The sequence below is a fragment of the Symphalangus syndactylus genome, chromosome 21 (assembly GCF_028878055.3).
Source record: "Symphalangus syndactylus isolate Jambi chromosome 21, NHGRI_mSymSyn1-v2.1_pri, whole genome shotgun sequence".
In the NCBI taxonomy this organism is placed as follows: Eukaryota; Metazoa; Chordata; class Mammalia; order Primates; family Hylobatidae; genus Symphalangus; species Symphalangus syndactylus.
The window spans coordinates 67117233-67130249 of record NC_072443.2 but is presented as its reverse complement, the minus strand read 5'-3'; the positions used below and the strand labels follow the sequence as shown (position 1 = coordinate 67130249).

Sequence of the window (13017 nt, the reverse complement as noted above, 5' to 3'; positions counted from 1 at the left end):
GGGAGTCTGATATAGCAACACTAAATGGACTAAGACACCAGAAAAACGAGGTTAAAAACATTCCGCATTAGTCTCGATGTAGTTCCTTAAAGTAACACAAAATTTGATGCACATGCTGCAGGTAAAGAAGCCCTCCAAGTGGATTTGATGTGATCCTTCTCCTTCCTGGTGTTCTATTCATAATGATCCACCAAATAGAAGGTAATAGGTATAAAGGCAGGCAAATGGGTAAGACATCTGTTACTTTTGTTTTCTGTGTATACTACCTACCTTCCCTGACAGTGGGAAGATTAAAATACGCATGTTCAACTGCTCTTAAAAAATCTGCCTTCAACTTATCAGTTAACCTTGAAATATTTATATGTTATTGGCTTAGTTTTGTACATGTTCTATATTCTAAAGCCACTATAAAATCTACCCAGTGTCACTTAACTGTCAGACACAGCTTGTTCTTCTGAATTTTGACTCATAATGCATTAGAGGAATTGCATGGTACAATACAAACACTACTAATTTTTCTATTAGTTGAATGGTCATCCGATATCTACACATATAAATGCCTTTAAATTCTAATTTTACAGAACATTTTAAATGCAAATGCTATAATCAGCGATTTAATTATCTAAAGAGAATATTGAGGTTTGGTAATTTGGGGAAAATTTTTCTATTTAATTGTGTGAACAGTTAAAATATTCTAATTAAGTGGATATTAGAGAATAAAGACATGAGAGAAATGGTGTTATCACTAAACTTATTGAGGAAATAAGGAGGAAACATACCAACACCGTAAGTCAAATGTCAGAATTTGTTGATGCCAAAACCAAGGAGAGTCTAGGGACTGATAACCAGAGCTTAGTTAAAGTCACATAACGTACTTCTGAGTCCAGCCATAGGCAAGAATTTTAAGAAGACATTAGGCATGAGCAACTAACAGAGTGAGAATCAGAAATAGTAACTGGAGTCTTGGAGGAGAGAAAATGTCAAATATTAGTATCAGCTAAGAATAAGAATTGGATTAATATCTAGCATTTAATTAACTTTTACAACAATCACATTATCATTCCTAAAATAAAAATTAGAGCATTGTAGATCAAAAAGATTAAGTAGCTAAGAATACAGACAAGAGGTTGCATGAATTCAAGGAAGGGTTTTCAGCGTGAAACAATGCTGAGGAAAGTTTTGGTGGCATTAGACTCCTTTCAAAAAGCCCAGTATATAGTTCTCAGGCCTCTGTTCAAAATGCAGTGTGATAAAACAATTTCTTCTTTCCTTGTTATTTATTCCTCATGGAGTTATAGATATGCCTACATTCCTAGGCAGGATGAGAAATCGGTTCATTAAAAGCCTACCTATTGACTCCTAATGGAGTCAGGTACAGTGCTAAGCAGTTTGAACTATTTATATCAATTAATCCTCATGACTCTGTGACACAGGTAATATTAGTATTTCTATGCTATAGACAAAAAAAAAAAAAACAAAAAAGGACTTGGGCCATTAATTAACTTGGCCCAGTAACACAAAAATCAAATGTTGGGATTCAGATTTGGTCATAAGTAGTTTGACCTCAAAGTCCAAGTTTTTATCCACTCTGCTAATTACAGCATAACTGCACAGGATGGCCCAAGAAAAGAAGAAAAATAATCCTTAGTATTAGCATGACCATTATTAGTACCTCACGTGTTAAGATATCTATGGTTAAAACTCTCTTCCATAGCAGGGGACTGGATATTAAGCCTGCCTTTAAGATGCCACATAAACTAAGAATCTTGAGAAAATGCACATACATGTACACACACAAATGTTCCATCACATTTTAGACAGTTATTAGACTCTGAAGATCAGATTTTAAATCTTCAATGTTAAAGGTCATTCTATGCAAATAAACTTATACATATATAGATACACACACATATGTACCTGCACATATAGCTTAAATTTATGCTGCTTTTATTAACTCTGCTATTAGTAAACTATGTTTTGGAAATGAACTGAAAGAGAATTTGCTAAAATAAGTGTTTTCTGGTCCAAAGAAAGATATGGTTAGAATCTGAGCCCTCCGCCATCTACTGGGTAACTTGAGTCACTTATTGTTTCTCTTTATGCCTGTTTCCTGATTTATAAAATAGGGGTGCAAACAATACCTAGCCCAGAAGTTTGTCTTAGGCATTCGATGAGTTGACATTTATTACACACTTACTAGAAGGCCAGTGCAGAGCCAGCTCCCTATAATATGTCATAGCCTCCATAAATTTATAACAGTGAGTTTTAATATGGAAAAGAGCACCTTTAACATCTAACACTTTATTTTCACATCCCCATTGTAACACCTAACATACTGTTTCAAACACAGTAGACATTTAGTAAGTATTTGCTGATTAAGAAGGAAAAAATATCATAACATTGCTCCACTTTCAATCATGCATTTAAACTGCAATTGAATTTTTGGAAGTCTTTCCATCGTTTCATGGTGCTCACAAATTTCCACACATATTTTTATGATTCATTGTATATTAGTAGTATAACTTCAACCTTAAATCCTCATATAATAATATACATATAATATGTAATCATGGTATTACCTTCTGCTTTTTTCCCTATAATTATATGCTTTTTACTAATTATTCATGCAAATCTCTAGTTTTATTATCAGAATATTTTTCCTGTTTTATACAGATAGCCAAGCTTATCTATACTTCTGGCTGTGTGTGTGTTTTTTTTAATGCCAGAGAAGCGTATATGCAAATGAAGGTAGAATATTTTAATATCGTTCATTGATATGTTATTACCAATCCTTGAGATAAAGTATCTTTTTTGCATATTCTAAAAGAATAGAAAAAAACCAGTCTTTCTCTATGAATGTTACCAAAATCATCAATTAAAATGTTCCAGTTAATTCTTACATGTGCATTTTGCCTTATCTGAAAATGCCAGTTGCTCAGTACAATTTGATCTTCACTGAGTGTTCCTTCTTTTTGCTTTTTTAAAATCATTTCTGCTAAGATGTGTTTAGATATGTTGAAAAACTGGAAATTCTTACTTTTATAGTTTTTGTTTAATTTTTTTAAGACAATGATCAGGTTGTTTGATTCTGTTTATATTGTCATGAGATTAATTTTTTACTATATTTTAATATCTCTTATTAAAGGAGAAATCTAAGTGATACATTCAAATATCTGTACTATTTGTTATGCCATAAAATCTTTAGTTATGATTAAATCTTTGATATTCTATATCCTAGATCAACAGAGAGAACTTTTAAAGTTTATTTTAATAAATGATAAATCAATTTGGTTACTAGTTTAGTTATTTTTATAAAACATTTTAAATGTATGTTATTATTCTTTTATAAATTATTTTCATAAGATCACAAGTAAGATGTAGTCTTACTTTGAAGTAAAGAAAAAATTTTCAGATTAAAGTTTAATAGTAAATAGATCAGTACTTCTCAAACTTTATTGTACATGCTAGTCACTGTATGTACTACAGTGCATAGGGTGTCTTGTGAAAATGAAGTTTGATTTATTAGGTCTGGGATAAGACCACATTTTGAGGAATAAAGACATGGAGTATCTTTAGGGCATCTAGTGATGACTCTGCTGAAACTTCTTGGACCATATAATTAACATGCAGAATTATTTTACTAAATGTAAGGCAAAGTAATGGTTCTGGAAAAAGCATGAGTACTAGGATAATTAGATATAACTTCATTCTCTGCTACTTAGCTAGTTAGTCTAGGGCAGATTTTAACTTTTCTTAGTTTGCTCTCTCAGTACCTTCAACAGTAGTAAGCACTTAAGAAATATTGATGTATTGATTAGGATTTCATAGAAATAATCAGCCTCAATGATGGCAGTTTCAACTCAATTTAGCAAACATTGAAGACCTACTGAGCCTGAAAGGGGTAGTATACTCAGGGTACCACTGCACACATGAATTATTCCTTTCTGGAAGTTATATGAAAAGTTATATGAAATATAAACATTGGCATTGACTTAGTGGCTGAAAAACTTGCTTGGTGGCCTTTAGATAGCAGCAGACATATCTTTTCTGTCATGTGTTTTTTATTGGCCAATAGTTTAGGTTTCTGTGTTGCTCAGAATTCCTAGTTATTCCTAAATGTTAGGGGTAGATGCACCCAAAAGCTTCTCACATTTACCTCTTCTAGTTGAAATCAGATAAAGAATTATATTTGGCCTGAGTTTGCTGCATAATAGAATAGTTTTGTTACTCTATCAATAATGGCATAATTCAATTGTTAATGTAAATTGGGATCTAGTACACTAGACATCTCAGAAATTAAATAAGACATTAAATGTCTGCTATGGGGGAATACTCTAAGATAATGACTTTAAAAAATCTGATTACATGCCATGGAACATTCTAAATTCAGATGTGGCTCCTTCCACTCACTGAAAACAGAATTTGGAATCTGTTATTAATAATAAATCCATCAGAAGCTGGCTTCCTACAAATTGTCATTGGCTGGTATTCTCTGTGTTTCAAATTGAGTAATTAATTATATTAGCTACATTTTGTGTTACATATATTAGAAACAACGATATGTTTGCCATGCAGCAAATGCTATTTTGTTATTGTTAATGGATATGGCATGCGTGCAAATTGTCTACCCTTTCTTGCCTTTAAAACTGTTGTTAAAAATTGGTATGTTGTCACATATTTTGATACAATCTTGACTACCTACTAATGTTTTTAAAAGGTTGATAACTACATTTGTAAGATACAAAATATGGTAACCTGAAATTGGACGAATGCTTTTGTTTTTACATTTTTTTGGTCTCCTCTTATTATATTTGATGGTGAATTTTTCGGGGAACAAATCTCAGGTTTTTTTTTTTTTTTCTGATTTCAGTGGCATTGTGCTTTAGACCATGCTAGAGTTTCAGAAAAAATTTAATACGGATTATTTTATGAAAGATGGGAACTTCTTTGGCAGATAAACCTCCTTTTTGTACTCTATCTTTTAGGAATATTAATATTAATTCATAATTAACCCATGAAGCCTTATTCATTCTACTCTTTCCTTCCTCTTTTTGATGGGATAGGCCACATAATAAGCATGGCCCTCTGGCCATGGAACCATATAGTTTCTTCAACTCATCAGCACTGGCAAATACAGTCATGGTTCAACACCCTGTTGTGTGGCCACAGAAAATGTTAAGACAGACCATGTTTAAAAAGACACAGACTAATTGTGAAAATTTGCTTGCATTTCTCCTAAGCCAAGTTCAATTTTCACCAGTGAGTTGACTTTGGAAAATACACAGTAAATAGTTGCATTTCTTATTCATCAAGCAACTTGACATTATACTACCAAGCACTGATTTTATTTTTAATATGCTTTGAAATCGACAATGATAATTCAAGTAATAGAATGATAATTATCAATATTGTGTCAGAATAAAAGCAAACGCCATTTACTCTAATATGTAGACTCAGAGATAGCTCACAATGAAGAACGGAATAATACAGGAAAGGAATAAATTCATATTATCACATACACCCATGATTTTAGTAAAGTTTTAAAATAAAAGTAAGCACTTATGATTTACCAATGTTGAAGAGCCTTACTTCTATTAATGATGTATTTTCTTTTTAGAATATTTCTCTTGGAGGATGGCAGCCTCAAGATACATAATGTTACCAGGTCAGATGCTGGATCATACACATGCATAGCCACAAATCAGTTTGGCACTGCAAAGAACACTGGCAGCCTCATTGTAAAAGGTATCATATTATCTTCATGTGTGCTTGATGAACGTTGTAAATATGCGGGCATATTATGACTTGTATTACAGTGTCAAATCTCTACCATACTGTATATGTAAAATAGTTGATTTCACAATTTATTTAAGAGATCCATTACCGTACTCATTAATAGCATGCACACTTTGCCAGTGGGATACCAGGGTAGATGTGAATACTTTGGCAACTGAAAATGCTGTCAGAGTGTAATTAGAGTTAAAACCTACACCTAAATTATTTGGCTTTTTCAAAAGCCTTAATGTTACGGGCCATGGACGTTTTGATAAAGTCACTGGATAATATTTTTTTGGTCAAATGTCTTTCAGAATCTTTATTTTTATATGAAATATTTACATGTATATAAGGCTACCAAATACATAACTGGCTAATTTGTTTATATAACTCCAGGTACAAAACTAATGAAACGCGGGGTCACAACCTTTAGTAAGTAAGAAAAAATTAAAATCTATGTGAATCATTATTATATTTTCATCACACTAAGCAGATAAACTCATACAATTTATAGAGATAAATTCTATACTTTTAAGATTTCTAAATCAGTATCAATCCAAATGTTCCTACATTTATCACCAAGGGACATAATTAATATTAGAAGTAACTATTCTCTTTCTTTGCTGCTCTATTTTGTTGAATCTCAGCTCATAAAACTAGTATGTTTACTGGAAGCCATATCACTTCTATCATTTCATTGCCTCCTGGATGATAAAAATGGCTCTCTTGATAAAGCAGTTTAAGCGGCTAATTAAGCCCAAATGATTAGAATCAGCATTTGGTGCTTTCTCATCTTTTCCATTAAAATAAATATATTCAATAAAAAGTAGTTAGCTGCTACACTTCAACCATCATTTAAAATAGCTCAAGGAAAATAAACACCCACCTTTGAGCCTAGAAGATATTTCTGCCAACCTGTCTCAAGCGTATTACATTATGATGACAATTGTCTGAAGTATTCTGGGGAAATGTGACTGATAAAACTTGATGTGTCAAAATCCAACCAGTGTGGCATATTTTGAAAAACTTTCTCTTCCTTAAGATTGTATTGTCATCAATTTTTAAGACAGAGATGGACTTAAGTGTTCAAGATAGATGTTATAGCTATATTTAAGAACAGACTATTCCTCCAGCACATTTTTGGCAATACTCAGAACCTGAAAAATGTGAACACTTTATATTTGAAAAAGTAACAAGTTCATTAAGGGTAAAAAAAAGAGATTTATTATATCATTTCAAATTAAGAAGGTGTAGGTAGTATGCACTAATTTTATTACAGCAGAAGATTAAAATGTGGTGAAGGATAAAAAGGCATTGCAGTTAAATCTTCTAGGTATGGGAAAATCCAGAGGGCATTAAAACGTGAAATAGAAAGGATAGAAAACATCAGCAGTAGCAATGTAGTTTTTAAAAGAAAGTTTCTTTAGAATACTGGTGATCTGGGAGGAGGGCCAATGGTTTTGCTGCTAAAATACAATGATGGGGATTCCTTCACTCTGGAGGATAAGAAAAACAAAAGTTAATAGTAGATTGAACTGAATGAATATGCACTCTTCCTCCAGTGTTTCTTAAACCTTTGACATCATAATACAGTCCACTAATAATTGATGAAAGAAAAATAAAAGGTGACGGCTAACAAAAATATTAACTGAGAAACTCGGAAGCCACTGGACTGTATTCTGGATGTAACATCTGCATATTTCAGAAGTGTAATATAACCATGTTTTCTGCAAGTTAGGTTCCTAGTACTTATGATGGAAATAAGTTTATCTACGCTTTCAGGTATTCCATAAATCTAACCATAATCCCCAGCTACTCTGCTCTTTCCATAAGTAAAACAATAATTAATCAAGATAGCTCAGTTAAAAAAAAAAAAAAGCCTGACTTATATTTTTGTTTGTTCATTTCTAGTGCTCTTTGCTGAGGTTGTTGAAACAAAATTATCCCACTAGGCGTTCCTTGTTACCTTAATCAGTTCCACTCTTTCTTCTTCTGTATCACTTTTTATCTTCTTACAAACTATATAACTGACTTATTTATTATGGTTTTTTTTGTCTTTTCTTCCCTTCTAAAACAGAAGGATAAAGAGGGCAGGGATTTTTGTTTTAATCAATGATGAATCGTAAGTCCTAGAACATTGCCGGGAACGGTATGTGCCCAGTAAATATTTATTGATTTAATAAAATGTTATTATCTTATACAGCTTAGTTCATAGGGATACTTTTCATACTGGCTTCCTTGCTCTAAAATCTGACAGTTTTCAGTTTTTCGGGGTCTGAGCTTCTTAGGACACTTTGCAAAAAAAAAAAGAACATCAAAGGAAAAAACCAAACGTTTTACATGCATTCACTTTCTAATTATAGGGTTTGTAAACTTTTATTTCTGACAGACATCGATCACCTCACTCTCCTAAGGCGGTACAAGCCTGAACCTACATCGAAATCCAAAAATTCGTGAAGAGAATTCATTGTTTTGGTATTTCTAGCACAGTAAAGGAGAATAACTTACATATACAAAAAGGGTACATGCTAACATAACTGATGTCACTATGCATAATTATCAAGCTACTTTCATGCGTTTACACCTAATAATGGGAAGGAAATTTTGTTATATTTTAACCTTCATGACATATCCACATCCCATTTTAAGTGGATTTTGGGGTCTTTTGCTTCTTTGTCATTAACAAGAAATATTCTATGCAATATAAACATGTACATACTCAACCACACAAATACATATAAATAAAATAAACACAAAATGTGTGTACAGTATGAAGAAAAACAGCCTTAGAAACGTTGCTTTATTATTTATCTGTAATGTTTAATCTTTATGAAATTGTGTGACTGTCATACAAGCACAGTTCTAAGTCTGTTTGTTATTACCATGTCCTCTTAACTAGACTGTTATCTCTAATTCCCTTTCATGTAAAAATGCTGAAGACATCACTGCCAAGGAATTATTATTTTACAATCTACAAATTTAAAGCCTAGCATAGGAAAAAATTATGACAGTGTACATCAATTCAACCATTTTCTTGACTATTGGGTGAATAGTCATCTGGCTGTTCGTTAAGATGGCTTAATAGTTGTGTATATGTGTATGTGTATTTTTTCATCAATAATATTCATATGATTGCTGTTACAGAATCAAATATAATTTTGTTTCTCAAGCCAAAATCAGTGTATAGGGACCTTAAGAGTAATAGAGTGTTAAAGAGCAAATGAGAAATTTCAGTAAAGCTGATAAAACAATCATCTCCCTTTGAATTTACTTATCAGCCTCAGTCATGCAACAAATGTTGTTAGATAACATGGAAAAGATAATAGTTACAAGAGTGAGATATTTTGCAGCTTAGTTTTTAGCTGATATGGCTTATCTGTGTTAAGAGGATTCTGAAGTTATCTGCACTGTATGTTGGAAATTTCTATTTGACTAATACAGCAGGATAAGGCGATTTTCCATTCAAACATTGTGAGTACAATTAGCAGCAGCCTTTCCAGCGCCTCAGAAGATGCCCAGTAGAATTTAAGGACATGTTTCATAGGCACAAACAAGGAATCAAGAGGAAAGAGAGTTTAAGTGTTTTCATTTTGGAGGACTGAGATTAAAATTACAATGTGTACATACACTAAGAGGTATATGAAAATCACATAAAAGGGGAAATTATTTGATCTGGCATTTGGAAAATTATTAAAAAGCAGAGTAACAGCAGGCTATAAAAATGATCTTGTTTGCAGGCAACATTTGTTTTTGTTTCCCCACTGGAGAAGTTTTGGATGTTCAATTATAGGCCTCATTGCTTCAGTGCTATTTTCAACTGAAATGTCGGAACTTGGAAAAGCATATCTAATGTGCAAATTAAGTTTATTGCTGCTCATTTAGTTGTTTATTCTTTGTGATAGAAGTCTTTATTATACCAGCATTACAGAGTGGCCTATCCATTTTCTCCAGCAGAATGATACGGGTCTAAGTTTACTAAGAGAAATGCCCAAGATATGCAGATAATTGGAGGCTTTGTGGCTCCAAAATGCAGTTTGAAGGATTTGAGGTATCAAGCTCAGCTTTATCGACAAGCCCAGCTTAATTGAGCAGACCAAAAGTACAATTTCAGAGAAATGACAAGATGTATTGGAATACATTTGTCATATCGTAGTACTTGAAAACACCAGAGAAGTCTCCAGTAGCACTAAAATCTCCCCAAAAATGTTCAATTCCACACGCCACTTTCCTACACAGAATGACTGAAAGCATTTCAACAGAATGAACATTTGATTTAAAAATTAGTGATGGTAAAAATTATTTTCAAGGTGAGAAGATATATAATGAGTTATTATACTGGTCAGATGAAAAATTTTCCCGTTCCAATATTGACAGTGATGCTGTGCGAATTATTGAAACTTGAATACTACAATCTCTTCAAGTAAAAATGTAAAAACAAGCAAAAACACGCATCAGTTTAAGCAAGTCCACTAAGATCAATGTTATCTTGGTCTTCATGACAATTTAGTTCACAATCTCTTTTAAAATGCAGCATATGTCACTCAGATTAAATTACCACATATGTCATACAGCTGTGTTTTTTCTTAATGTATATTTTACAAAATGTAAAGGATAGATGTCAATACAGTATAGGTTTTACCACTTTTTTCAAGATATTTTTACCGCATAGTTTAAACCTATTATTGGTCAAAGTTTTGTTTTGTTTGATTTTGATAAAAATAGGGGGTGTATAGCTAGTGGTTTGTGCCAGTTGAAGGAGACCAGACACAGAAGAGTATAGAACCCTCACTAAAGTGGTTAATGCACAGCCTCTGGAATTATATTAACCTGCCATTACTAACTAACGTGGAACTTGACGACTTAGTTTTTATTGTTATTCATCTTTTCTTTATTATTATTATTCATTACTATTTGTTAAATACATTCTCTGTCCTAGGCACCATGACAGGTTCTTTGTGTATATCATCTCATTTTAACTTTCAGAGTAATGCTTTGAAGCAGATATTATTATCTCAATTTTATACAAGGGAGACTGAGGAATAGGTTGCTAAAACCACTTGCCCAAGGTCCCTGCATTAGTATGTGGCAGAACTTTTGCTTTCCTTCTTTCCCATCCTCCAACAAATGTACTTATTAAAAAATGCATGAGACAATTTTACATGACATTGTTCAAAGTCCAGCAGGAATAAAAGAATAGTAACATGCAGATATTAGTGCTTCCTCCTAAATACCGCAGCCTTCATTCATTAGAGTGCAATTTTATATGTACATTTTTATATGTAAAAATTCATTCAAGTGCAATATTTATGTGCATTTACATTTTACTATATGTAAATTTTAATGTGTATTCACTAAATTTTGAAAATGGCATTTGTAACCCAAAACACACAAGATATAGAACATTACTATCATCCAACGTCTAGAACTTTTTTTATGTCACTTAATCCTTGTTCCTACTACACTCCTAGAAGCAGCTACTGTAATAATTTTCTCACCATAGATTTCATTCAAATGCTATCTTCTTATATTGTGTATTCTTTTGTGTTTGGTCTCATTCATACGGTATAAACCACTAGCTATCCATTTCCTATTTTTATTAAAATTAAAAAAAGCACTTCAACCAATACGTTTATTCTGCAGGTAACTAAATACATATATACATGTATGTATATATAAATCTCAAACTCTTAAGTCTTTTTGATCTTTAGTTTCCCGCCCAAACCTGCAAACACTTGTGCTCACTTGTTTCTTGAGGTTTTAGTTAAGAATTGGAAATTTAGTGAATTTACCTTGACTCTATTCTGACCCTAAAAGAAGCAATGAGGCCACTCTTCTTCTTAGGCATTCTCTCTCTAAATCAGCTCAGTGGTCACTTATGCTCTAGGGCCATTTTTTTTTAGGAATAAAGTGTGTCATTAAGATGGAAAAGACTTCCCCAGAAGCAAGCTGTGTTTTCAGTCTCTGGATCCTGAAAACTCAAGCAAGTAGTTACCAAATGCTTTCAGGTCCAAAAGAGGAATGGGGTTGAAGGGCGTGGAAAAGGGGAAAAAATAATCACATGAATCAAACTTAGCCTTATCCTCCTTTTCTGGGTTTTATTTTCTCATTTTGACTCCCCTCATCCCAACATGAAACATTCAGAAGAAAATATCATTTGGATTAGGCCCTATTGACAGGCACAATAAAAATTTCTACTTTCATCTCCTACAAAACTACAGGCTGGGTGTGGTGGCTCTTGCCTGTAATCCCAGCACTTTGAAAGGCTGAGGAGTTGGGGTGGGTGGAGCCAAGATGTCTGAATAGGAACAGCTCCAGTCTACAGCTCCCAGCCTGAGCCACACAGAAGACAGGTGATTTCTGCCTTTCTCTTTGAGGTACTGGTTTCATCTCACTAGGGAGTGTCTAACAGTGGGTGCAGGACAGTCGGTGCAACGCACTGTGCGCGAGCCAAAGCAGGGCGAGGCATTGCCTCACTCGGGAAGCGCAAGGGGTCAGGGAGTTCCCCTTCCTAGTCAAAGAAAGGGGTAACAGACGGCACCTGGAAAATCGGGTCAGTCCCACCCTAATACTGTGCTTTTCCAACGGACCTGGAAAACGGCACACCAGGAGATTGTATCCCGCACCTGGCTCGGAGGGTCGTATGCCCACGGAGTCTCGCTGATTGCTAGCACAGCAGTCTGAGATCAAGCTGCAAGGTGGCAGCGAGGCTGGGGGAGGGGCGCCCGCCATTGCCCAGGCTTGCTTAGGTAAACAAAGCAGCCAGGAAGCTCCAACTGGGTGGAGCCCACCACAGCTCAAGGAGGCCTGCCTGTCTCTGTAGGCTCCACCTCTGGGGGCAGGGCACAGACAAATAAAAACTCAGCAGGAACCTCTGCAGACTTAAATGTCCCTGTCTGACTGCCAGCTTTGAAGAGAGTAGTGGTTCTCCCAGCACGCAGCTGGAGATCTGAGAACGGACAGACTGCCTCCTAAAGTGGGTCCCTGACCCCAGAGCAGCCTAACTGGGAGGCACCCCCCAGTAGGGACAGACTGACACCTCACTCGGCCGGGTACTCCTCTGAGACAAAACTTCCAGAGGAACTATCAGACAGTTGAATTTCTGGTCTCACGAAAATCCGCTGTTGTTCTGCAGCCACCGCCACTGACACCCAGCCAAACAGGGTCTGGAGTAGACTTCTAGTAAACTCCAACAGACTTGCAGCTGAGGGTCCTGTCTGGTAGAAGGAAAACTAACAAACAGAA

At 34.4% G+C, this 13017-nt stretch overlaps 1 protein-coding gene across 10 annotated transcripts in view; it reads left to right on the top strand.

The window, feature by feature from the left end:
• Window positions 1-13017, top strand: part of CNTN6 (contactin 6) — a 512408-nt gene that overhangs the window by 442626 nt on the left and 56765 nt on the right. For all 10 annotated transcript variants that reach the window (XR_010118662.1, XR_010118660.1, XR_010118661.1 and 7 more), the window contains one exon: window positions 5618-5745. Coding sequence is in view for 7 of the 10 variants with exons in the window: in XM_063630727.1 (XP_063486797.1) it covers window positions 5618-5745 (128 nt within the window). In the remaining 3 variants the exon portion in view is untranslated. The remainder of the gene's footprint in view (window positions 1-5617; window positions 5746-13017) is intronic.